General features: G+C 43.6%; 3 protein-coding genes across 6 annotated transcripts in view; 2 read left to right on the top strand and 1 right to left on the bottom strand.

Annotated features, from left to right (window-relative positions):
• The window catches only part of LOC112150788 (centrosomal protein of 104 kDa-like), a 15,254-nt gene extending 14,470 nt beyond the window's left edge, over positions 1-784 (bottom strand). Inside the window, exons 1-2 of the mRNA XM_036212641.1 lie at positions 625-784; positions 349-516 (exon numbers count right to left, since the gene is read on the bottom strand). Of these exons, the coding sequence (XP_036068534.1) occupies positions 349-516; positions 625-770 (314 nt within the window). The 5' untranslated portion in view covers positions 771-784. The remainder of the gene's footprint in view (positions 1-348; positions 517-624) is intronic.
• Positions 785-7,211: 6,427 nt separating this feature from the next.
• On the top strand, positions 7,212-13,103 carry ddost (dolichyl-diphosphooligosaccharide--protein glycosyltransferase subunit (non-catalytic)). Its single transcript, XM_024280633.2, has 11 exons — positions 7,212-7,474; positions 7,645-7,755; positions 7,826-7,912; positions 8,121-8,224; positions 8,298-8,392; positions 8,473-8,566; positions 11,394-11,542; positions 11,970-12,117; positions 12,192-12,312; positions 12,385-12,491; positions 12,622-13,103. Exons 1-11 carry the CDS (start codon positions 7,246-7,248, stop codon positions 12,769-12,771), a joined length of 1,395 nt encoding a protein of 464 aa, XP_024136401.1. The 5' UTR covers positions 7,212-7,245; the 3' UTR covers positions 12,772-13,103.
• A 1,724-nt stretch (positions 13,104-14,827) lies between these two features.
• Positions 14,828-26,684, top strand: part of plekhm2 (pleckstrin homology domain containing, family M (with RUN domain) member 2) — a 20,109-nt gene continuing 8,252 nt past the window's right edge. For 3 of the 4 annotated variants that reach the window (XM_024280616.2, XM_024280605.2, XM_024280623.2), the window contains exons 1-14: positions 14,828-15,239; positions 17,167-17,273; positions 17,403-17,512; positions 17,584-17,683; positions 17,756-17,843; positions 17,927-18,101; positions 18,491-18,550; positions 21,366-21,636; positions 21,704-22,444; positions 22,516-22,585; positions 22,736-22,826; positions 24,075-24,139; positions 24,477-24,565; positions 24,710-24,842. In XM_024280616.2, coding sequence (XP_024136384.1) covers positions 15,180-15,239; positions 17,167-17,273; positions 17,403-17,512; positions 17,584-17,683; positions 17,756-17,843; positions 17,927-18,101; positions 18,491-18,550; positions 21,366-21,636; positions 21,704-22,444; positions 22,516-22,585; positions 22,736-22,826; positions 24,075-24,139; positions 24,477-24,565; positions 24,710-24,842 — 2,160 coding nt within the window. In that variant the 5' untranslated portion in view covers positions 14,828-15,179. The remainder of the gene's footprint in view (positions 15,240-17,166; positions 17,274-17,402; positions 17,513-17,583; positions 17,684-17,755; positions 17,844-17,926; positions 18,102-18,490; positions 18,551-21,365; positions 21,637-21,703; positions 22,445-22,515; positions 22,586-22,735; positions 22,827-24,074; positions 24,140-24,476; positions 24,566-24,709; positions 24,843-26,684) is intronic. The other variant, XM_024280610.2, reaches the window with a different exon arrangement.

The following is a 26,684-nucleotide window of genomic DNA, read 5'->3' as shown; positions in this document are numbered from 1 at the left end:
GCCCAATGAGGCAAATTGAATTTGTGATATTGGGCTATATAAATAAAATTGAATTGAATTGAATTGAATTGGTTTTGATCAGATGCTGCATATGGGTCAAAATAAGCTTTTTATTCTCTGAACTTTGAGTTTCTGTCCAGATCACTGCAGCAGGAAGTGAGAAACTGCAGGCGTCAAGCAGCTCATCGAGAATCCTAAGAATGAGCTGCTTCCCTGATCTTCTTCTGTTTTCCTGTCTGTGTGTAGAGGTCTTACAGTTTGGGAATAATTGCACCTGTGAGGCTCTATCACCAAACATCTGCCAGATCTACATGGGGCAGCCCGTTAGACACCATCCTGCTCTCTCACCCGAGCCTCCGCAGCTGCAGCTCTGAAGAACCGCTGTACGGCAGGATGTCTCCAACATGAAACTCGACCTTGGTAGGGATCAGAAACTGGTGGGCCAGCAGCTGCAGTTTCCGGATCCGGCTCCTCTGCTCCAGCTGGATGGTGACGTGCTGAGGAAAGGAGCTCAACCTGCCAAACATGGGAGCCACTCTGACTTGATATCAACAAAAAGCAAACATAAATGGACCCAACTATATCATGGTCTTTGTTTTCCTTCCACCGGGCAGAGAGTAGTACCTGCTGGACCTCCAGCCCCTGACTGTGGGTGCATGAACCAGCAGCTCTTTGGCGCTGAAATGATCTTCATGACTGGAGGAGCTGATCACAGAGAACTTTATCTTCTTCTGCATTCCTCTGATGGAACTCCAGGAGAAAAAGAACATTTTTCTAAAGAAAATCTCACCGAAATGAAGACTGGTGCAACCAAGATGATGGTGTACAGATCCAAACCTTTTTAAATCAATAAAGACATTTCAGAATAACAGTAGGTCATGAAGCATCCAACTGAGCTCAGAGATCAGAACCAAGACCAGGAACAGCTGACAATCAGTCGCACAGCTTTGGATGATCAGGACAAAATTTAGGCATGAAAGGGGGAAAAAAAATCAACGATTAACTTACAGATAAAAACATGACTTTGTAATTAAACATTTGAATTCATTATTTTTATGTTGAGGTGATGTGGGCGTGTGCACGCCTCCAGCATCCTCTGTCTGTTCCAAAAACGGAAATTGAGATGAAAACTAAAATCCAGAGCCTGGAAGAACTCCAAACTGCAGGAAAAAAAGATCAGAAAAACGCCTTTCAAAACAAAAAAAATATATTTTTGTCATTTAAACTTCTATATGATTTATACATATATATATATATATATATATATGGTAAATTAAGTGTTGGTGTGGAAATAGAACAAAGTAATTCTATGCTTCTTTGGAATTTTTTTAGTGATTATGAAACAATTTCCAAGTCACTGATTAAATATATCCTCAACTTTCAAATTAATCTGTATTTTAAAAAATAAAAATTTGATTTTATGTTAAAAAAAATAATTTTAGTTGCTTTTATGTGATCAAATACAATCAAAGGAAATAAAATTAGCTTTATTTTAAAATGAGATATTAACAAAGAACTTCAGATTAATTTAAATAGAAATTCTGAGGTTTAAAATGAAGAGTTGTTTTCTGACTTCTCAGATGGATTTCTGTGAATAACTCTTAGATTAAAAACAGGCTGCGTCATTGAACCTAAAATGACTATAACTACATAAATAGGCCCTCAGTTATTATTGTTAATTAATTCCATTTTATTCTCCAAAATACATTGGTGTTTTTAATATTTATTATGGAGAACCTTTTTTTTCCAGAATTTATTTTCTCACTAGAAAAAATATACTTTTTATTTTAATTTTTCTCTTGACTTTAAATTTTGAATGATAATTTTCTGTTCTAGAAACAAAAATCTGAGTTAAAACTGAATTTCTGGACATACCTGAGTCGTCAGGAAGTGAATTAAAGTGTATTTAAAACCACCGGAACCCAAAGCCTCTCCGGACCGGTGACATTCGGCTCGGTACCGCCTGACAGCTGACAGGAAGAACGGGCCACCCGGTCAAACCAGCAGGAGACGTCCAACCGCTCCTGTCTTCTGATTGGACAAACCACGAGCTACACGTGGCTTTTTACGGGAATTCGCACCGGGAAAGTGACGGTAAAGAGAACGGCTCGGTGTCCCGTCTCATCTCCATAACCACTGATGACAACAACCCTCGCACGCATGCGCAGTCTGAGCAGAGCTGTGGCTAAGCCCCAAGGAACTGTGGGGCGTGTAGTTAACTGCTGTTTAGGGTAGAGAAAACAAAACAAACAAAAAAATAATATAAATAATATGTGTGTGTGTGTGTATGGGGGGGGGGGGGTGTTTGTGATTCAAATACATGGATTTTCTGGTTTCCTTTGTGTGTTTCTCTCATTAAGGCAGGATGAAACTTTGTCATTTGAGGTGCTGATAATGACTTTGAAAGCTACTAATAAGAACCAAATGAATGAAAAAGAGTCATTTTATATCTATATGTACAAAAGAGCATAGCAAACAGCATGTGTAAATAGAGTTTTTCCACCAGCGTTGATGCCCAAAGTGCTTTACTCACAGTCCCATTCACACACCCATGTCATTCATGGCGCTAGCCTGTAGCCCCCAGGTATCAGGTATCAGGAATCAGCTTACTCAACTTTCCTCAGAGCGGGTTGTTAACATGACGATACTGCAGAGCAGAGCTGAGTGTGAAGAAATGTTAATGTGCATCAAATCAAACTCAAGGCTCAGCATGGGGTGCAGTTTACAAATCGGTGAAGTAAAACTATAACATCAATATTTTTGGTTATTTAGCATGTTTAGGAGAAAAAAATTAATGTATTTACAAATATTGGATTTATTAACTAAATATTTAGTTAGCAAGATAAATATTTAATTTTAAACTAAATATTGAATTATATGATAAATATTTATTTTAAAAGCATTTAATTTATTAAATGAAATACTTAGTTTGCTAATTAATTATTTAGATCTGACCTAAATATTTATTTCCCAAATGAAACATTTAAGCTTTGTTGCTAAATATTTAGCTTGGATCTACATATTTTACTAAGACCTAAATATTTAGTTGAAAAAAAAGTATTTAGTAAAAACTAAATATTTAGCTTGGATCTGATTATTTCATTATTAACTAAGTATTATAAGTAAAAACAAACTAAACATTTAGTTAAAAACTAAATATTTAGGTCCAAACCAAATATTTCGTTTTCAACAAAAACAAAATATTTTACTAAACATTTATTAAGAGAGAAAGAAGAGAAATATTTAGCTCCAAACTAAATATTTAGTTGCAAAACTTAAATACTTAGTTTGGAAAACAAATACTTAGGTCAGATCTAAATATTTAATTTGCAAACTAAATGTTTAATTTCATACAATCAAAAATTTAGATTGTAAGCTAAATATATACATCTAAAATACAAATTGTAGCTTAGAATTCAATATTTAGCTTGCTAACTAAATATTTACTTAATGAAAGTCTTCTTCTATTCCTTTGGGCTTTTCCCTTCAGGGGTCGCCACAGCGAATCAGTTTCCTCCATCTAAGCCTGTCTTCAGCATCCTCCACTCTAACACCAGCCACCTTCATGTCTTCATTCACTGCATCCATAAACCTCCTCTTTGGTCTTCCTCTAGACCTCTTTCCTGGCAGCTCTAGACTCAGCATCCTTCTACCAATATATTCACTGTCTCTCCTCTGAACATGTCCAAACCATCTCAGTCTGGCCTCTCTGACTTTATCTCCAAAACCTCTAACATGTGCTGTCCCTCTGATGTATTCATTCCTGATCCTATCCATCCTGGTCACTCCCAAAGAGAACCTCAGCATCTTCATCTCTGCTACCTCCAGCTCTGCTTCCTGTCTTTTCTTCAGTCCCACTGTTTCTAGTCCAAACAACATGGCTGGTCTCACCACAGTCTTGTACACCTTTCCTTTCATTTGTGCTGAAACTCTTCTGTCACACATCACACCTGACACTTTTCTCCACCCATTCCAACCTGCTTGCACTCTCCTCTTCACTTCTTTTCCACACTCTCCATTACTCTGTACTGTTGACCCTAAATACTTAAACTCCTCCACCTTCTTTATCTCTTCTCCCTGTAACCTCACTCTTCCACTCTGGTTCCTCTCATTCACACACATGTACTCTGTCTTACTGCGGCTAACCTTCATTCCTCTCCTTTCCAGGGCAAACCTCCACCTCTCTAACTCCACCTCCACCTGTTCCCTGCTCTCACTACAAATCACAATATCATCTGCAAACATCATAGTCCATGGTGATTCCTGTCTAACCTCATCCGTCAGTCTGTCCATCACCATTGCAAACAGGAAGGGGCTCAGAGCTGATCCCTGATGTAATCCCACCTCCACCTTGAACTCCTCTGTCACCCCTACAGCACACCTCACCACTGTCTTACAGCCCTCATACATGTCCTGCACTGCTCGGACATACTTCTCTGTCACTCCAGACTTCCTCATACAATACCATAGTTCCTCTCTGGGCACTCTGTCATAAGCTTTCTCCAGATCTACAAAGACACAGTGGAGCTCTCTCTGACCTTCTCTGTACTTCTCTATCAACATCCTCAAAGCAAATGTTGCATCTGTAGTGCTCTTTCTTGGCATGAAACCATACTGCTGCTCACAAATGTTCACTTCTGCTCTTAGTCTGGCTTCCACTACTCTTTCCCACACCTTCATTGTATGGCTCATCAGCTTTATTCCTCTGTAGTTACCACAACTCTGCACATCTCCCTTATTCTTAAAAATGGGCACCATCACACTTCTCCTCCATTCCTCAGGCATCTTCTCACCACCTAAGATCCTGTTGAACAACCCGGTCAAAAACTCCACTGCCATCTCTCCTAGACACTTCCATACCTCCACAGGTATATCATCAGGACCAAGAGCCTTTCCACTCTTCATCCTCTTCAAAGCCCCTCTCACTTCACCTTTACTAATCTTTCTTACTTCCTGCTCCACAACCGTCACCTCTTCTACTCTTTGTTCTCTCTCATTCTCTTCATTCATCAACTCTTCAAAGTATTCTTTCCATCTTTCCATTACACCACTGACACCTGTCACCACATTACCATTCCTATCCTTGATCACCCTAACCTGCTGCATGTCCTTCCCATCTCGATCTCTCTGCCTTGCTAGTCTGTACAGGTCAGTCTCTCCCTCCTTACTACCCAACCTAGCGTACAAGTCATCATAAGCTCTTTGTTTGGCCTTTGACACCTCTACTTTCACCTTACGCTGCATCTCCCTGTACTCCTGTCTACTCTCCTCAGTCCTCTCAGTGTCCCACTTCTTCTTAGCTAGTCTCTTACTCCGTATACACTCCTGCACCTCCTCATTCCACCACCAAGTCTCCTTATCAACTCTCTTTCCTGATGACACACCAAGTACACTCCTACCTGTCTCCCTGATCACATTAGCTGTAGTTATCCAATCATCTGGGAGTACCTCCTGACCACCCAGAGCCTGTTTCAACTGTTTCTTAAAAGTCATGCAACAATCTTCTTTTTTCAGCTTCCACCAGTTTGTCCTCTTCTCTGCCTTTGCCCTCTCTTTCTTCATCTTCTTCACCACCAGAGTCATTCTACACACCACCATCCTGTGCTGTCTGGAAACACTCTCACCAACCACTACTTTACAGTCACTGATCTCCTTCAGATTACACCGTCTACACAAGATGTAGTCTATCTGTGTGCTTCTACCTCCGCTCTTATAGGTCACTCTATGTTCCTGTCTCTTCTCAAAGAATGTATTCACTATCGCCATTTCCATCTTTTTTGCAAAATCAACCACCATCTGTCCTTCTACATTCCTCTCCTGGATACCAAACCTGCCCATCACCTCGTCATCACCTCGGTTTCCTGCACCAACATGACCATTGAAATCTGCACCAATGACAACTCTCTCATTTCCAGGGATGCTCATCATCACTTCATCAAGATCCAACCAGAACTTCTCCTTCTCTTCCAGCTCACATCCTACCTGTGGGGCATACCCACTAACAACATTGAACATGACACCCTCCATTTCTATCTTCAGACTCATCACTCTATCTGACACTCTTTTTACCTCCACAACACTCCTAACAAACTCCTCCTTTAGGATAACTCCTACTCCATTTCTCTTCCCATCTCCACCATGATAGAACAACTTGAACCCTGCTCCTAAACTTCTAGCCTTGCTACCTTTCCACCTGGTCTCCTGGACACACAGTATGTCTACCTTTCTCCTCTGCATCATGTCCACTAACTCTCTACCCTTTCCTGTCATAGTTCCAACATTCAAAGTCCCAACTCTCAGTCCAACACTAGTGACTTTCCTCTTCTCTCTCTCCCTACGAACCCGCCTTCCTCCTCTCCTTCTTCCACCAACAGTAGTCCAATTTCCACCGGCACCCTGTCGGTGAACAGCACCGATGGCGGTCGTTGTTAACCCGGGCCTCGACCGATCCGGTATGGATTTCGTAGGTCTGATTCGCATATTTGATTTGGCAAGATTTTACGTCGGATGCCCTTCCTGACACAACCCTCTGTATTTATCCGGGCTTGGGACCGGCACAATGAGACCCTGGCTTGGGCCCCCTCGTGGATACATTATTTTGTTAATGAAAGTAACATTTATAAATAAATTAATTTAGAGGGTGAAAATATGCATTTGAAAAAATGAGACCTGTTATTTTTTCCTAACACATGCAAAATAAACAAAATGTATTGATGTTAAAAATGTACTTTGCAGATTTACAGACAAGCACCCCACGGTATTTGATTAGTTTGGATTCAAATGTTTACATCCACATTGTTTATCTGACCTTATTTGTATTCAGTTCTTTTAAAAAAATATTTTAATAATTACTCTTTTAATTTTCTTTTGATTGTTTCTATTGATGTTTTAAGTAAAGCACTTTGAATTGTCTTTGAACATGAAATGTGCCACAAATAAACTTGCCTTCACTCTTTCTATCTTACCTCTTTCTATGTTAATTTCTGCCCTTTTGTTCATGTTTTACTGTTGGTGTGGTTACATTTTAACATATTTGTTGTATATCATCTGTTCAGTTTGTTGTACTTTATTTCTGAACATTAGACATGCCTAAGTGATGGCGCTACAGAACTGGAACCGTCACGCTGGAAAAGCTTCTCTCTGATTGGCGGAGCAGCAGAGACGCGTTCCACTTTGGGATTGGCTGGCTCTCCGGATCAAAGGTTATTCTTTGCAGCTAACGCTGACGTCGCCTTTTGCACCAAGATGGCGGCGCTGACAGCAGTCACACAGACCCGGCCCGGTTCTATGTTAACCCCGAAACGGATCCGCACGATGGCGGAGAGGCGCTTCGGTTCCGTCAGCCCTAAGCTCGCCCTGCTGTTGTGGTTGGCGTCCATGCTGCCGCGCGCTGAGGCTGACGGGAAAACGCTGGTGCTACTGGACAACCTGAACATCAGAGACACTCATTCGGTCTTCTTTCGCAGTCTGGCCGGTTCGTCCTCACACGTTGCCTCTCGGTATCGGTTTATCTGCTCGTTTATGTTCAGCTTTCAGCATTTCTGTCCCTGTATAGCTAGGATGCTAACTGTAGCGTAGCCGCGTGCGTTCTAGACCTGCAGCACAGCGTGCACGCGCTAACGGCTGCGCCTGTTTTCGTTCCAGATCGAGGCTTTGACCTGACCTTTAAGACCGCGGACGACCCCTCCCTGTCTCTGATCAAATACGGGCAGTTCCTGTACGATCACCTGATCCTGTTCTCTCCATCAGTGGAAGGTGAGGGTCCTCTGCTAATGACGTCACCATTAAACCCACGACTTCTGCTCTAACGCTCATTTCCCCACAGATTTTGGTGGAAGCATCAACGTGGAGACCATCACATCTTTCATCGATGGGGGTGGCAATGTTCTAGTGGCTGCCAGTTCAGACATCGGTCAGTGGATCTCTGGATTATATGGATCTCTGGGTTCAGTGGATCACTGGATTATATGGATCTCTGGGTTCAGTGGATCACTGGATTACATGATCTCTGGGTTCAGTTGATCACTGGATTACATAGATCTCTTGGCTCAGTGGGTCTCTGGGTTGAACCCGGCGCCATAGTGAACTGATGACATTGCATCCTCTTTTGCCGTTCTTAGGTGACCCTCTGCGGGAGCTGGGCAGCGAGTGTGGCATCGAGTTTGATGAGGAGAGGACGGCTGTCATCGACCATCACAACTACGACGTGTCGGATCCTGGAGAGGTCTGCAGAGCTGTAGACCTTACTTCACAGCCCAGACTGCTCCTCCTCATTCGTCTGTCATCTCTGTCTGCAGCACACCCTGATCGTGGCTGACCCTCAGAACATGCTGAAGGCCCCCACCATTGTCGGGAAGCCTACAGATAAACCCGTCTTATTTAAGGGTGTGGGGTAAGCAGAGGGTTTGCTCTGTTAAAAGCTGTTTTGTGACTGAAGTTTTCCTAAAACTTGATAATTCATTTTCTGTCCAGCATGGTGGCTGACCCAGACAACCCACTGGTCCTTGACATCCTCACTGGCTCTTCCACTTCCTACTCCTACTTCCCTGACAGAGCCATCTCCCAGGTTAGATCCCTGTTGGAGGGGGGAGGTGGCTTGAGTTTCACAGATCTGATAGAGGAGTGTCTTATTAGAACTCTTCATTTAGGTTTAGATACCAGTCAGTGAATTCAACTGATCTTTTGTATGAAATCCAGCATCATTACACATTGTTTTTTGTCTTTTATTTTACTTGTTTTACTTTTCTAAACAAAGAAACATATAAAACTAGTTTTCATGGAAACATGAATGTAGATGGAATTCTAAACTGAATTAGATTCTGACTTTGTTCACAAATTCAGGAAGCATTGCTCGCCCTGAAGTTTACTGAATTCAAAACTTTCTTTCAAAGAAAAGCCTCGACTATTAAGTCCATTCAGTCTCTTAGAAATGGTTTTATGCGACGAATGTTTGGTATTGATAAAACAAGGTAAGATAATCCTTTATTGGTCCCACAGTGGGGACTTTCCAATGTTGCAGCATCACAGATACTGGAATAAGAATCGATTAGTATGTACAGGTAAAAAGAGATTAAATGTGTCACATTTTTACAAAACCTTGCAGTGCAAGAAAAAAATCAAAAAAGGGGGAAATTGCACTAGTGGTTAAAATAAAAATGCAATAAATAAAAAATGTAATATATAAATGCACAACATATTTAAGTGACTGAAGTTGGCAAATTTCCATAAAGAGGACTGGGAGCAGCTTTGGTTGTAGTCTCACCGCAGCCGGTAGGAATGACGAGCAGAGCTGCTCCTTTATTCACCCGGGGTGTATCAGTCTGTGGATGGAGGAGCTGCTTAGAACTAACGCCGTGTCTCATAGGGGGTGGGTGTTTTCCTCATCAAGGATGATAGCTTGGCTATCGTTCTTTCTCCCACCTCTCGTACTGAGTCCAGCGGCAGCCCCAGAACAGAGCTGCCCTTCCTCACCAGCTTCTTCCTGTCTGCTGTGGAGATGCTACTACATCAGCAGACCACTCCATAAAAGATGGCTGATGTCACCACAGAGTTCATCCTCATCATCATCATCTTTATTTATAAAGCGCTTTAACACAATTTTAAAATTGAAACAAAGCGCTGAACATTAAAAACTAAAAATCGTAATAAAACAAATTTAATAAAATAAGTGAATAAAGATAAAAACAACATAATAAGAGGTAAGAACATGATAAAAGAAAACACAGAAGGTAAAAAACATACAATAAAATTTAAAAGTAAAATCAGAGCAACATCTCGCACGTGAATAAAAGCCTGGGTATAAAAATGAGTCTTCAGTCTAGTTTTAAAAATGGACAGGGAAGTGGCTTGTCTAATATTTAGTGGCAAAGCGTTCCAGAGCTTTGGAGCACAGACAGAAAAGGCTCGTTCCCCTCTGCATTTCCTTTTGGACCTCGGTACCTCCAGGTGAAGCTGATCAGCTGACCTGAGGCACCGGGCTGGAGTGTAGGGAGAGAGGAGCTCATCAAGGTAAAGCGGGGCGAGACCACTCAAAGATTTAAAAACAAATAAAAGAATCTTAAAGTGAACTCTAAAATGGACAGGCAGCCAGTGAAGGGAAGCCAGAACTGGTGTGATGTGGTCCCTCTTCCGTGCTCCAACCAGGACACGAGCAGCAGCATTTTGGACCAGCTGCAGACGTGAGAGGGACGACTGGCTGATCCCGAAATATAGCGAGTTGCAGTAATCCAGCCGGGATGTAATGAAGGCATGGATCACTGTCTCAAAGTGCTGTTGGGATAAAAATGGCTTCACCTTAGTCAACCGCCTCAGCTGGAAGAAGCTGCTCTTTACCACTGAGCTGATGTGGGAGTCCAGTTTAAAATTCCTGTCCATTTTAAAACCCAAGTTTAAAACAGACTGTTTAACGAGTTATAAAAGGACTTTAGGAGTGGTCCCTGGACTCCAAAAGACCTCAGTCTCCTCAACAGAAAGAGTTTGCTCTGCCCTTTTTTGTACAGTGCATTGGTGTTGTGGGACCAGTCCAGTTTATTACTGAGGTACTGGTTTGAGTCCACTCTCTCAATGTCCCTTCCCTGGATGTTCACCGCCGGTAGTGCAGAGTGCGAGTGCCACCATCAGCTTCTTGTGTTTTTTGCGTTAATCTGGAGGTGGTTCTGCTGGCACCAGTCCAAGAAGTTCTGCATGAGATCTTTGTACTCTGTCATTGTCATGCTGGATCAAGCCGACAATGGTTGAGTCATCCGAGAACTTCTGCAGATGACGGGATCCTGAATTGAATGGGAAGTCTGCAATGTAGACCGTGAACAAAAACTGAGCCAGAACTGTTCCTGTGGGGCTCCGTGTTCCAGACGACTATGTCAGACTCACAGCGGTCAGCCCTCACATACTGCTAACACTGAAAGGTGGTATAGAATCCATGCGCACAGATGTTGGTCCATGCCCATTGCAGCAGCTTATCCCTCAGAAGTGGTGGTTGGATGGTGTTGAAAGCATTGGAGAAGTCAAAGATCACGACTCTTACAGTGTTGTCCAGGTGAGACAGAGCTCTGTTCAGGAGGAAGATGATGGCATCTTCAGCACCAATGCCTGGCTGATAGGCAGATGAGAGGTCAGCGTCACCGGTCTGTAGTCCTGGAAGTCAGACGGCGGAGGTGTCTTTGGTACCGGTACCACACAGGACATCTTCCACAGTTTCAGACTCAAACTGAACACATACAGTATAATGATGGTTGATGCCGGCGGCCATCCTGACAGAAAACCTTTCAGCTTTGAAAATACTGTTTATTCTGTGGACTTTTATTCTGAAAAGCTGTGGCTGTACCCGAACCCTTAAATACATGTTCTTTGTTGGTTGAGCTTCAGAAGGAATAAACGTGTGACTTCTGTTCCAGTACCCCCACGCCGTGGGCAAGAACACGCTGCTGATCGCCGGCCTTCAGGCCCGGAACAACGCCCGGGTGGTTTTCAGCGGCTCCCTGGACTTCTTCAGTGACGCCTTCTTCAACTCCGCGGTGCAGAAAGCCATGCCGGGTTCTCCCAGGTGCTGAGCTCTGGTCTTGATCCACCTGAAAAGCTGGTTCTCCTCATTACTCACAGCAGTTTATGATGATGGACTCTCAGCGTCCTGTTCACACCCAGAGATTTTTGATTTGAAATGGTTTATTTCAAGCAATCAAAGCAAGAATGATGCATGTGCAATACAATCAACAAAGGTTTACATCCGTACAAAGACATGTCAGACATAAACTAGACATCAAATTATAGATTGCTTCAAAAGGAGCAGGGGGAAGCAAACTTGTATAATCCCGCATGCTTCTACCTAACCATTTACTTTATATGAATTATCAATATCTGGTTCAGCTACTGGTCAGATTTAATATCTTTCCAACACAGAGTCGGGAATCCTTAAGTAACAATAAATCACATGACTATGATTTCATGTTGGTCTGTGTGTTAACCCCCTGCAGGCACGAGCAGACGGGGAACATGGAGTTGGCTGTGGCTCTTTCCCGTTGGGTGTTCAAAGAGGCGGGGGTCCTCCGAGTGGGAGCTGTGAGCCACCATCGCGTTGGAGAGACCACGCCCCCCACCGCGTACACCATTACAGACCTTGTGGTGAGCTCAATCATCCGTTAGCCCCCCAGATCTCGTCTCTGTAGGGTCTGATCACTCTGGGTGTTTCCTGGCAGGAGTACAGCATCGTCATTGAAATGCTGTCTGAGGGCCGCTGGGTCCCTTTTGACGGCGACGACATCCAGCTGGAGTTTGTGAGGATCGATCCGTTCGTCAGAACTTTCCTCCAGAGAAACGGTTTGTTGGTCACATGAGCTGAAAGCTTTTCCCACATGTGGAACTACATCCAACCATTGTGCCTTTGAGCAGGAGGTAAATACAGCGTCCAGTTCAAGCTGCCCGACGTCTACGGAGTCTTTCAGTTCAAAGTGGATTACAACCGGCTGGGATACACCCACCTGTACTCCTCCACCCAGGTGAGTTCCTTCACTCAGTGTGTCTGAAACCAGATGATTACTGTCATCTGCTACACTCAGGCAGTCACTGATGTTAAATGTTTTTAATGCTTCCATGCTCTGTGAGGTTGACTTGAGTTCTGCTCCACAGGTGTCAGTGCGCCCCCTACAGCACACTCAGTACGAGCGCTTCATCCCCTCGGCCTTCCCGTACTACGCCAGTGCCTTCTCCATGATGGCCGGACTCTTCGTCTTCAGCGTGGTTTTCCTGCACATGAAGGAGAAGGAGAAGACGGACTAGTTCAGAGGAACCGCGGAGCAAAAGAACTTGTGTGAAGAGTTCAAAGTGAATGTCTGTGGAACAGGGACTTGGACTTGATTTTTTTATTTATCTGGCACTCATTTGGAATCTCTGGGGAAAGGGGGGTTTACTGACTTTATCTACTTTTTTTAAGCTATGTCACAATTAGCCAAATGTTTATTCAAAAGTTAGAAATGTGTTTTTTTTTCATCAGATAAATTCCATTTGAAAAGAGCAGAAATGTCGGGCACTGAAAACGTTTGTTTTGATAAAGATTAGTTTCCATAGAAATCTGGGGTCTGCTAAATAAAACGTTGACATTCCACTCTAAACTCTGCGCTTTTATTTTCTTAGATAATGTTGGAGATCTTAGGGGAATGCATGAACCAGCCGATTAATGAATTGTCAAAAAGCAGTGAGGGTTATGCTGCAGATTTCAGTGAATAAAACAGTTGTGGGTTCTGTGGATCTGGAACTTAAGTGTCCTGAACCTCCTTCCAGGGGGAAAGAGGAGCCTGTTCATGTTGGGGATCTGCTCTGACAGGGATGGTCATCTCATTCTCATCAGCCTCTGCTCTTCAGCTAAACCACACAGTGAAGCAGCAGGAGTGTTTGCAGAGGCTTGACAGAACCTGTGCAGCAGTTTCTGAAGGAGAACCTGCACTAGCATCCTCAGGAAGTAGTATGTTTTGAGATGAGATCAGCTGTCCACTCCCCGAAACAGTCCACTCTCAGCTTCCTGTTCATGGAAGTTCAAGAGGTTCAGTTTGAATTTCCTGTAGTCTATTGAGTTCTTCTGCTTATGATGCAAGGAAGTCCTCATTGTCATGGCGATGCCACAGTTCCAGGATTCTGATTCTGCACCCTATAGGCTCTGACGGCGTAGCATGTAAACGGCCGAGAAGAGGGCTGAGAACACAACCCTGAGGTGTCACGCTGCTGAGGTGTGATGCTCCATCCTGCCGGTCTCCTGTCCCTGCAGATGTGCAGTGACCACGTGCACACAGAGAGGCCAAGTGACGGTTTCTAAACCAGTTGGTATAGAGTTATTGTGCTAAAGGATAAACTAAAATCATCCACCAGCTTATCCCGTTTTTGAGGGTAGAGCTTCAACGACTGCATCCTGTTGTCTGATAAGCAAACCGGTTTGTGTGGAAACTGGCAAGAAAGCGGGGTAAAGTTCCACTTTGACCATCTTCTGATATGTTTTCAAAGTGTTCAGTCATCTTTTTATTATGATGATGACGTTTTTAGCCAAAATCCATAAACCTGTGTCGTTTTCTAAGACATAGTTTCTGCAGAGTGGCAGGAGTTCATTAGAAATTCAACTTTGAGTTGTGGGCGGGGCTGCTGACGCAGTGTAAGCCAGCACTTATTTCCCATTATCCCTTTGGTCACGCTCTCTCCCGCTAGCTTACAGCCCCTCATATCTGAACATTAGCAGTGCAACAAAAATGGCAAGTAATATCAGAGCTTATCCAGCTGCACAGTTTAGATCCAGATTCCAGCTGAGACGAGGAAAACTAACGTTCATGGATCCATTAATCTGCATGTGGATGCATCAGAATGGGGCGGAGCAAGGAAGCTGTGGCCCCACCCAGCGTATTTTCTACATTACAAATACAACCTTTTTTAAACTGAATTATTTTTCATCTGCTCCTTTTATTGATTCAAATAAAGACATTTTTAAAATGCTATTTTTAATCTCAGTTTTCTTAATTTTCTATTTTTAATCTTAATTTTCTATCTAAATGTCCTCCATCAGAAAACACTACAACATTATGTTAAAAACACAATTTTCATTGTTGTGGGTCTTTAACTGGAGAAACAATCTTAAAAACTGGCCTTGGATTTGTGATAAAAATAACAAAATCCTGATAATAAAATGGATAATTTATAAGAAGTAGCCACAGAAAACCTAAATACTTTGTATCAATTAATAGTTTCGTTTTTCCGTGTTGCATAGTTGTTGACCATCTCATGACTCCTCATTGGCTTCTGACAGATCCTCGTCTCTTACGTCACGTCCCAATAAGGGCGTGGCAAACGGCTGGTTCTGATGACGTAACTTGGTGCGGCAGATGTAGCCCGTTGACGGGTCACCTGTTCACCCTGAAAGGTAACCAATGAGCAGCCGCTGCTTCATCGGAGTACCGGAACCGAGGAGGGACATAAACTCCGAAACGAGCCCGGCGGTGTTTACATCACAGGTCCGTTTAGGAGAACCGGTTCCGGGTAAAAAGCAGCTATAGCGACTTGGAGCTGTTGTGACGTAGATGACCATCGGCACGCAGACAGTTGTTTAGGACTCCCAATAGCCGCGCGTAGCGTGGAGCGTCAAGCTAGCTCATGTCAGCCGCGTGAGCGTTAGCAGCAGTCAGCTGACCACCGCCCGCGCGCGGAGCAGCATGGAGCCGCTGAAAGTCAAGGACCGCATTCTGGAGAACATCTCCCTGTCCGTCAAGAAGGTAAGACCCCCCCGGTCCGGTGAAGACATGCGGGTGTCTGACCGTTAGCATGACCCGGTCACCGTGGAGGAACCCAATCTCAGGTCTCGAGGACGTTAGCGGGTCACGGTCCCGGTGGGCCTGGTCCGGGGTTGGGTTCTGACGGAACCGCATCATGTCAATGGACACGTTTGAAGTTCTGGTGGCACTGCGCCCGTTTCCAGACGCTGCGGAAACTGACCGGAAGTCCTCCGTAGAAATCAATAACTGTTTCCACCAAAGCGCGTGCGTGCAGTTTCTGCGCACGTGCAGAACATCTCAGTTTCTACCGCTCTCCTCACTCCAAGGATCTGTCTTCAGCTTTCAAACTCCTGTTTAAGAAGCAGAAACCTGGACCCGGTTTAGCTTCTATTAATCCCGGATTCAACTTTAAGCAGAAACTGAAGTTCTAACATTCTGTGCAGCATTTCCCTAGTTTTGCAGGAAGTCTCAAACCTGTTCAGGTCCACCTCGGAATGTTCTGCACAGTCCAGATTCAGCCAGCTTCACACCTTCAGCCAAACATTCCAGACAGAAAGCGGCTCAGATTAGGGTTCAAATCTCAGACGAGGACAGCTGAAGCTGTTGCAGGTCTAGCTGTAGATCTGTTTCCTGCAGGGAAGAAGTTCAAAGCAGAAAACAGAAACTTCAGATGGAGGATCGAATTCATCCTACGTCAACACTATATATACTGTGTAAAGTGATTTTAGTGTCATTAGTTATAGAACAGGGTTTGGTTTGTTTACCACACGAACAACACTGCAATATAGGGAGGGAAGACATCATGTTTAGCTGATGCAGTCTGTGTCATAGTTTTTATCTTCTGCCTGATCCGCTGTCTGCTAGTTTGGAAAAACAAAGTTTGAAGAGAAATATCATCCATCTTGGCTCAAAACTTTTTGGTCACCTTTACATTGGAGGTTGTTATCTTTAAACCTCCTTAAAGTTCTAATTTAAAATTCTAGTTATTTAAATTTGATGCCACTGAACTGAAGCAGACGAATGCTCCCATGTGCTGTTTTTCTCAGCAGAGTTTTCCTGCAGAGCTGGTAGCACACAGCTGGTCAACACAGAGCATTTGGATTACTGCAGGAGCTAAAAACCCTTCAGAAAAACAGGATCAAATTCTGCATGTAAACAGAGTTTGTGAAATGAATGAACATGTTAAGAAATAAACATAAAATTTCTGTTTTTAAACCCTGAAAAAAAAACAACTTGTATTTGCGCTCCTGTCTTTATGAAAAAAACGCAACAATCGACAAACTGGAGTTCAGTCATCTTCTCCTGAGTTTCCTTCCCAGCACAAACAATCCACTTTCTATGTTAATAAACTCTCATTTCACTGAACATGTCTGAATAGCTGCAGAGGTTTCTTCTGCGTCTGCATGTCCCGCCTTCATGTGAGATGTTCCTGTGGAAGTGCGTCTCGGAGACAGAGATTCCCAGTCTCTTTCTGATGGGACAGTGTTCCATGAACACTGTTGAAACAACGTTCCAGATTCTTCCATCTGTGATTCTGAGCGAGAACGTTTGTAAACCACATCTGCATTGCAGCGATGACAGAATGGAGATGATTGTTGTATCTTAAGTAGTGATGGTGGGAAAAATAATCTATTTTTAGATGCATTGATCATGATCCATAAATGATTCTTAATCATTTTATGAATTTTAAATAATCAATAATAATAAATGTAGATGATTTAAAGTAAAAGTAAAAAGCGTGACAAAACATGAAGCCTTTTCACTCTGACATTTTAGAACAGCACACAAACATGGCTGACCTGACTTCACTTAAAGAGACCGTTTGGAAGCATTTTGGCGTTCAGAGTGTCCAGGGTCAATCGGATAAATGCGGCTGCGAGCTTTGATCCCTGCTCCAGAACAACATAACAGTTTGATGTCTCTGCAGTTACAGAGTTATTTTGCCGCCTGTGAGGACGAAACTCCGGCTATCCGGAACCACGACCGTGTTCTTCAGCGTCTGTGTGAACACCTCGACCACGCTCTGCTCTATGGGTAAGAGACGTGGCGCCAGGAAGCCGAGCGCTGTGTGCAGCTCTGGAGCCAGTGTTGTCCTGACCAGCACCTGTTCCTCTAAACTTTCTCCATCCGTGTGAAATGATGTTTTCTTCCTCACGGCTTCAGGCTGCAGGACATCTCATCGGGATACTGGGTTCTGGTCCTGCACTTCACCAGGAGAGAAGCTGTCCGGCAAATCGATGAGCTCAGTCACATCGCAACCAACCTGGGTCGAAGTAAAGCCTCCTTGCAGCACCCCACACATGAATGGTTCTGGTTCTGGTTGACAGCTGAGCCTTCTCTGCAGGCCGGGCCTGGCTGTATCTGGCTCTGAGCGAGAGCTCTCTGGAGAGCTACCTGCGCCTCTTCCAGGAGAACCAAGGACTGCTGCAGAAGTATTATTTCAAGTGAGGAAGAATAATTGAGGTTTTGGTGAAAGTGACAGACGTTTGAGGTTGACCCGTGTTCTGTCCCGACAGGAACGCCTTGGTTTGCAGTCACGACCACCTCACCCTGTTTGTCACGCTGGTCTCGGGTCTGGAGTTCATTCGCTTCGATCTGGACCTGGTCCGTTCAGCGTCAATAAACATACTTTATCCAAACGGTAGCAGCATGTTCATGACCCCCCCTTTGGTCTTCTGCCGCCTCAGGACGTTCCCTATCTGGACGTGGCCCCCTACATGCCCGAGTACTACAAACCCCAGAACCTGCTGGACTTTGAGGAACGGCTGCCCAGTTCAGACAGCCTGTCCCTGCATTCCTTCACGTCTCTCACCTCAACCAACCTGGAGTGGGATGACAGCGCCATCGCTCCATCCAGTGAAGGTAGGACCTTCTTTCAGCGTTCCTGCTTTCCCTGGCAAGAAAAGCCGATGAAGGAGACGGTTGAAGCAGAAACAGAGCTGCTGTAAGGGGCTGCAGGCGTAGGGACCGACGCCGGGCAGGAGGCGGGAGGCCGCTGGAGCAGCCCCCCCCACAACCTCAGCACTTTCCAAAGAGAAGATCTGTTGATTGCAGAGCGTTGTGGTTGGGGTAACTGCAGCCCGGGGGGGGCGCTTTCCTCATCGCTGCCCATGGAGCCCAGAACCACTTCCCCATCTTAGTTCCCTTTTCTGTTGTTCAAGCTTCATATTTCATGTTATTTCAGTGTTTGTGTGACTTCATCTCTCCATCTGTCATCTGTCTAATGCTGAATGTCATCCCTCCTTTTTTAGATTATGATTTTGGTGACATCTTCCCCGTGTTGCAGTCATTGCCAAGTGCAGACTGGGAAGGTGGGACAATGATCACTCCTCCCTGTCCTTTCTCCTCTTTAGCATGACCATTGATTGAGCAGTCTGTGCTAAATGCATGATGGGTAATGTAGAGCTGGAAACTCACTTCTTCTTCAACATTTAACACTAAACATGAAGAGCAAGCGGGATCTGAGACCTAAACGTCAGCTGTTGTTGACACAGTCAGCTTCTAGTCTCATGTTGGCTTCATCAGCTGCTTCTCAGAGCTTTGATGAGCTTCAGATCCAGAGGATGTGAGGAGCTCTGCTGCAGTCTGTTTCTGTAGAAACCTCTCCACGCAGAAGCCATCTCCATCTTGGGTTTGTGCTGCTCCTCTTTCTGTGTGGGGGATCTGCTTGAAGCTGCTGCTCCTCTTCTGTGTCGTTTCTGTTGTTGGTGCTTCGCTATGCGGCACCGCCTGAGAGCCACCCAGCTGCAGCGTGAAGGACTAGAATTGGGGGTGCACTGAAGTGAACATTTTGGCCAAAGCCAAATAATAATTAAAACGCTTAGACGAATAGGGACCGAATATCAATGAGGATGTGAAGTTTTTCAATATTTTTTAAATGTTGCAGTTAGGGCTGGGTTTCGGTTGTAATTTCCAGAAACGATTCGATTCGATTCACAATAGCCTGAATCGATTTGATTCCGATTCTCTTCACTCTAGAATTCAATTCAATTCTGAGTTTACACTTTTAAACACATTTGTTTAGAAATACATTAATAATCTACTAAATGTTTTATATTTAAATGAATCTGATCCAGTTCACATACTGTAAATGTATCAGTGAAATAATGAGATTGTTAATATCATCCAGTGTTACATGGATTCTCTAAAGGAGAAGTTCTAACTAAAATGTTCAGATCATTAACATTGGAAACATTGTTCTGCTTCTCCTGGAGGACGCTTCAGTTTAGCCACTAGGTGGTGATCGTGCTATAGAAGTACACTTAATTCCAGAAGAAGAAAACTGTATGTGGGGGAAAACGATGTTTTAGGCCACAAATGTTTACTTTAAAAAATATTTAAAAAAATTAGAAATTTAATGTCTGTGAGTTTATAAAGATGTTAATTTACTCAGCAATGTATGTTTAGGTCGACCAAGAGTTAGCATTAGCCGTCCAATGGGAAATTCTATTAAACGTTAGCATCAAGCTAGTGAACTTAAGCTTTATGTGCTAAATTGATTTATATTTTTTATTAATCCATTATCGATCTATTAAACCTAAATCGATTCAAATCAAGTAATTAATAATAGCCTATACATTTTACACAGTATTTTCAAAGAAAACATCTTTATTTTACATTTTATCCTTCAAGCATTTCCAGTAAGTGCATTTCATAAGGCTAAGCCTTCAAAGAAAACATTGATTCTAACAGATTATTATAATTAAGTGTGTGCATGTAATCTCATACACTTCTACAAGACAACAATAATTCAGCTTCAAAATAAAAAGAAGCAAAGCATGACACCTGAGATATCTTAAAATAGTTTTACAAACACTAACAACTTTGTCTTTGACAAACTCCAAATAAAGTGCAAAAGAAATCTCATTCTGAAGACATTGGATGCAGCACTAAACAGCCTCACTATCTATGCTTGAGCACAGAGCAGCCAATGGACTCAACATTGTAGGTTCAGTCCATTATTATAAAACTCTAAAAAAGAAATACAGAAGATAATAAATCAATCACTTTCTCTGTACATCACCATTTGTTCACTTTCATAGTTTTCTTGAACATTTTTTAATGCATTAAATAAATTATACTGTTTGTTTTTACAGCTGTAATCTACTTGGTTGTTTTTTTTTTAAGCCATGGATTCCATTACCTTCTTCGTATTCCCTTCGCTTTGTGCTCGACAGTGATGAAAAAGACGGCACTTTAAAATATTTCCACACAGGCGACAGTTTAAGGAAGGCGCTAGATCGCAGATGCATGTTGATGGTGTATGGCAAGCGGGAGGGGCTATTGAGTCATGCACATTTATTCAGCCTCATTCCTACCGAAGCCGAATGTTGTTTTTTTGCAGTATTCGGTGCATCCCTAATTATAATCCAGACTCAGAACTGAATAGATACTCTATCTGATGATTTTCCATAAGACGACAGACTTTGGAATTTATCAACCATTAAAACATTGACCTACACTGTACCTTCAGAGGGACATGTTCAGTTTTAGGAGGGTAAACCAGCGGCTCCCATCTTTATTTAGGCCACAGATTGGTTTAATGTCGGACAGTCTTTTCACAGACCGGCCTGTGTGAGGCTGGAGTGTTTTTTTGTTTGTTTTTTTTGCCTTCAGTTTCTTTTAACCTTTGAGGGTAAAGTTGATCTTCTGTCAAATATCTGCAGCTGCTTTAAGCTCCATTTGTTCACCAGATTTAATTTAGTTCCTTCAAGCTCAGACTAGCAAAAATACATTTTTTGGATGGTGGCCTGGTACCAGTCCGCGGCCCAGGGGGTGGGGGCCCTTGGTTGAAAGCATTCGTCTGGTCTGGTTGGGTCCTGCAGCGCCGCTCAGCCTCAGCCGGTGCCTCAGCAAAGAGGCTTCGCCTGTGTTTCTGTGTGATGTGTCGATGGTTCTTGTTTGCTGCTGTCAGAGAACCTGTAACACTGTCAGGGCTGTGTGGGGAATGCACTGTCTTTGATCGGGTCACAGATGTTCAGCCAGGAATAAAAAACGGCTCCAGATGACATCTGCTGACAAACAGAATGTGAAGACCCTTCCAAAAACAGAGCATTCCCATGACTCCTTATGAGCGGACGCTTGCTCTTCTGCATTGACCCGTCAGTTTCTGGCTCTTCACGGCAGAGGGGGACCTGACCGATCAGGCTAGCTGCCCTCAGTCGAGCGGCTCTGACCCCCAGACCGTCATCAGCGAGATGGTCCTGCTTTCTGGCTCTGCAAAGGGGAAGTCGGCACCGCACCTTTCTCCACGCAGCCCCACCTCCCGACACAACCCCTTCAACGAGGACTCCGACACCAATCCCTCGGCCAACGTCACACCAGTCCACGTGGCTGAGAGCCGCAACATCAGTGGCGCAGAGGATGGGACCGGCGGCGTCCAGCTGGAGGTCATCAGGTACAGATAGACGTCCTCCGACGTGCAGGTTCTGAAGGAACCACAGCTGATGTCTGCTTTGCTCCAGGATGGCCAAACGAAGGAAACCAGCTAAGAAACGACGAGAAAAAGGCTCCACGGATTCCTACGGCAGCATCTGTAACTCTGGTTCCTCTGAGCGCGTGGAACTGGACCACAACGGCACCACGCCAGAGGAGGGGGGGTCCATCAACAGCACTTTAGTCCAGCTGGACAGTGAAGGAGAGCCGAGCAGGAGCAGAGGTGGATCCCAGGTGGTTGATGAAGATGAAGGCCAGGGGGATCTCCTACGGCTCCCCAAAATGGCGGACACCTCCATGGAGAGTGTTGGCCAGCCACTCAGGGACGTCATGGATCGGCTCAGTGGTTCCTGGGAGAACCCAGGAGGAGTAAAAGAGGAGGAAGTTTGTGATGAAGCACCTGAGCCTCCCGCACAGCTGCCCTTTCGAGAGGGTTCAGAGGGAAAGCCACCGGACCCGTCTGTCCCGGCCCAGAACTCCAGCTCCCAGCATGCCTTTCCCACGTCTCCAGACACATACTGCTTTACCCCCAACGGTCCAGACTCTGCTGACTCGAGTGGTGGCCACCATGACTCTGCAGGGCTTAGCCAGCCAGAAACTCCATCAGTTGGCTCTGAGGATGAAGGAGAGGCAGAAGCATCAGGAGGACACCAAATGAAGGAGGAGAGCGCCGATGGAGCAGAGAACACCACCATGACGGCGCCGGAGGAAGCAGGAAGCAGAGAGCCGCAGCGACGTCCATCTGAAGGATCTCATCCTGCAGAGTTCAGGTGAGAAGCTCAAACGCAGCGAAGCCTTCTGCTGTTTCTGCTTCTGTTTGAGTTTCAGCTTCATGTTTCAGAGTGGACAACAACCACCTGCTTCTCCTGATGATCCACGTGTTCCGAGAAAACGAGGAGCAGCTGTTCAAGGTGACGAGCAAACCGAAGCCTGTGTTTTTTCATGTTTACTTGGTTCTGCTGCTGGATTTTTTTTCCCTCAGATTGAATTTGTCAGCTTCCAATAAGAACAATCATGAGGGTTTCCCTGTAGAGTCAGTGAGGTTCTTTGCTGTGCTACAGATGGTGAGGATGAGTACGGGTCACATGGAGGGGGACCTGCAGCCGCTCTACCTGCTGCTCACAGACTCTTACATCTACATGCTGAGAAAAGGTGAGCAGCTCAGATGCCTTTCATGAGATTCTCTGGTTACGCCAAAGTTCCACTCCGATCATCTTCTGATCTGTTTTCAAAGTGTTCCCAGCCGTCTTTTCATTATGATGATGCCGTTTCATGCAATACATTTTTTTCTATTTTTTTTTTATTTAAAATTTTTCATCATTTTTTTTCTAAAATCCAAAACCTGAGTCGTTTCCTAGGACATAGTTTCTGCAGAACAGCAGAAGTTTATTAGAAAGAGTTGAGGCCGGGGCTGTTGGTGAGGAATAAACCTGCTCTTATTTCCCATCATTCCTGTGTTTGCAAACTCTTGCTAGTTTACTGCTCCTCACACCCCCAACCCCAAAATTACAGCTGAACAAAAATGTTGAGCAATATCAAACCATCCAGCTGTACAGTTCTGATCCAGATTCCAGCTCAGACCAGGAAAACAAAGAAGTTCATGGAGTTTTTGTCTGCAAGTAGATTCATCAGAATGGGGCGGAGCAGGGAGACTGTGGCCCCGCCCAGCATATTTTCTACATCACAAATGCGATCTTTTTTAAACTTTTTTTATCAGCTCCCGATTCACAAAAGTTTGGATCAAGAAATACTAAAAAAAAAAATTAAGATTAAAACGACATTTCTATCTGTCTTCAGTCATCAGAAAAATGCCACAGGAACATGTTAAGAACACAAAAAAACCCCAAATTCAACCATTCAGGGCTTATATCCACAAAAAAGTGTTCAAAATACTTACGGTAAAGGTACCATTTAAATCTTCTACTCTCTTTTTCAACCACTTTGACAACCCACACCAACAAATAAATAAATATCTATTTACAACGATCACACTAGCTGCTAAAAATGCCATAGACTGGGTAAATATTGTAAATGATAAATACTTTATGGAAGCAATCACTTTTTCCATTCGTCTCAGAAAGTCTGTTTATTAAACTATGGACCAAATGGGTTGAGCATATTAAGCCTTTAAGGCCAGACTTTGCTGAAATAAATTCAAATTAATTTGTTTACTTTTCTTTTTCTTCAATACTGCCCATAACAGTAATTAATTAATAGACTTCTTTAATGTGCACTTTTTAATTTTAATCTTTAACATTCCCTGTCAAGGAAAAAGAAAATAAAAGAGAGTGGATCATGTATGTAATTTGTTCTAAAAATGTAACTGCTAAAAACATGACGCCTTCTGGAAAATAAAGAATGGAAGAAAAAACAACCCTGACACCCCACCTGTCCCTCCAGGTGCAGCAGAGAAGCCGTACACCGTGGAAGACGCCGTCTCCTACAACGAGCTGGACTACGTTTCTGTAATGACTCTTGCTTACAGTTTTGATTTGGTTTTAGAACACTTTTTCTATCATGTATTAAATATGTTCAAATGTATTATTTTGTCTTCCAGTTGTCATGTTTTGTCATTGAGATTTTTGTGGCATTAAAAGACCGTAAACTTGACGAGATCATAAACGAATGAAGAATCTACAGATCTAACACATGACTTCTTGGTTTGAACTGAATTATTAATTGAGTGGAAACAGTCTCTGGTTAAAAGCTTTCTCTCAGTTTTCATAGACCACAGAAGATCTTCTCACATCATCGCGTCTTCGTTTTGTTTACAACCGTCGCTGCCATTTCCTGTTTGCTCAGGTGGGTCTGGATCAGCAGGCGGTGACGCTGGTCTGCACCAACAGACGAAGGAAGTTCCTGTTGGACACGGCAGATTCCTCTCTGACCGTGTGAGTGTGTTCACCCTCTGCTCCAGTGTTTAACTCAAACTTTTATAGCTGGCTTTAAGGCTTTAAACTCTGGGATCCGTTTACTGGAAATGAGTAGTCTAACGCGACTCTAGATCAGTTCCTCTGTTCTGCTCCTGGTTCCAGATGGTTCCTGGCTGTTCTTCAGTCCGCTATGGTGCAAGGATGCCGGGAGCCTCCTTATCCCTGTGTTCTGACAGACGCCACCATGGAGAAGCTGGCTCTGACCAAGTTTGTGTCCCAGGAGTGTTCATGTGAGGTACGCTCACAGCTGTAGCTTTGCTATGTTTTTCAGCTGGAACTGCGTCTTTCTGCTGTTCTAACAATCATTCATACAGACAAGAATAACTGCAGGAAGACGCTACTACTGTATTTCTTCCAATAGAAGCCCCAGCGTTTATTCCAGAAATGTGCCAGCCGGTTCCGGGGTTTATTAGAGTCAGCCATCAAATCGGCGTTTCTTCCACCACAGGCAGAATGGTGACGACTAATGGGTCCATTTTGTTGTGAAACACCAGATGAACATTTCAGGAACATTTCCAGATTTATTGAAATCATGCGAAAAGTGAAGCCTTGTTTCCACTGTGCGGTCCGGTAAGGAGTGGTATGGTACAATAAATTCTGGTGAGCGTTTCCACTCAGTTCAGCCTCGCTTCCACCGAGTGGTTTGTTTTCACGGCGCATTGCGTGGTGAAGACCGCTAGCATGTCATTGTGTCATTGTAAAGCGACGAGTAGAAAAGCAACAACAACAGAGGTCATCCAGCAGCTCGTCTTTTTCTTGCTTTACTTTCTGTACATCGAGTAGAACAGGAATTTAATGTTGTTTGAAAGAAGATTGCGGGCGCCTAAGAAAAATACCGCCGTAAAGAGGAAAAACAGAAGCACTAGCTTAGTGCTATATTGGTGCTTTCTAATTTTGTCTTCACTTTCTAGCCAAAAAACGGGTAGCTCTACCCCGACCATCCTGTTCTATTTTTCTATGGACATTCAACGGATAGGGTTCCTCATCAGGTAAAGGTCGTTACTGTTTAGGACAGGGGTCAGCAACCTTTAACAATAAAAGAGCATTTTGGGCTCGTTTTCTATTGATTAAAACCCTGAAGGAGCCAGAGAGTTTTACTTTAGCCTTTAAGAAATCTGGATTTGCGGTCATTTTCAAAATAAAAGCTGCTCTGTAAAAACAGGTTCATCTATGTGCAGCTCTGGACAGCTAGTAACCAATGTTGTGCAGCACAAGATAATGTGATTTTAATGCACCTAACCTTTTTACCAAAGTTTTCCTTTGCATTTAAAATCTGTTCATTCTGGAGGTAGAGTTGAACAAACAAGACGTCTTCAGGTCAACAGGATGTAAAAACCTACATAGTTTATCATCTATGTGAACCTCAGACATGCATTTATACATTTAACTAAGCTAAATTAATAAATGATATTTAAGTAATTCTCACTGAAAAAAAAAATACTTTTAGTTTTTATCTTTTGTTCTTTTCTCCCCATTTTGTCCTCAGCAGTCTTTCATCGCTGGGTTTTGTTATTTTAGTTTGGGGGTTGGACCTTGGTAGTCTCAGGCCATGTACACACGTATTTCTACAAACGCATATCTGCTGACCTCCGTTTTACAAAAAGTGTTGCGTCCACACATGATCGTTTTAAAAATAATTCCATCCACACATCCCCGCATACTTGCGCTCTTGGACGCGGTTATGAGCTTGTCAGAACAGTAGTTGACAGTGTTTCCATTAACTCTGAAATTTTGCAAATTGGAATTTTGATAATAAATTCTAATGGAAACACAACAATTTTGAAAAAACTCGCATTTTAAAAAAAAAAAAAATTAGCGCTTACAGTAGGTGGTATTTGGGGCGTATCGAAACAGACATTTTTCGCAGAACTGTTTTGGAAACACTTTTTCTAAATCAATGCGCCTCTTTGTGTGTCTGTCCGAGCGCAACACGGAGGGCGGCAGGAGAGATCCAACAGCTTCACAGCTCATTATAAGTTAAGTGTCATACGGAATCATGCAGCTCCTCCATAATAAAATCACCAAGATTTCCTCATATCTTCCTCTGCAGCTTGGAGCCTGAAGATGCTGAAGTCTC

Source organism: Oryzias melastigma, linkage group LG7, assembly GCF_002922805.2.
Source record: "Oryzias melastigma strain HK-1 linkage group LG7, ASM292280v2, whole genome shotgun sequence".
In the NCBI taxonomy this organism is placed as follows: Eukaryota; Metazoa; Chordata; class Actinopteri; order Beloniformes; family Adrianichthyidae; genus Oryzias; species Oryzias melastigma.
This window is presented reverse-complemented; position numbering and strand designations above follow the sequence as displayed.

What these genes read in the sequence shown, in the direction of transcription:
- ddost (XM_024280633.2), top strand. Translation starts at nt 7,246, where the DNA reads ATGGCGGCGCTGACAGCAGTCACACAGACCCGGCCCGGTTCTATGTTA. An exon ending in GCCATGCCGGGTTCTCCCAG is followed by an intron (nt 11,543 to 11,969) that starts GTGCTGAGCTCT and finishes AACCCCCTGCAG; the next exon opens with GCACGAGCAGACGGGGAACA. An exon ending in AACTTTCCTCCAGAGAAACG is followed by an intron (nt 12,313 to 12,384) that starts GTTTGTTGGTCA and finishes GCCTTTGAGCAG; the next exon opens with GAGGTAAATACAGCGTCCAG.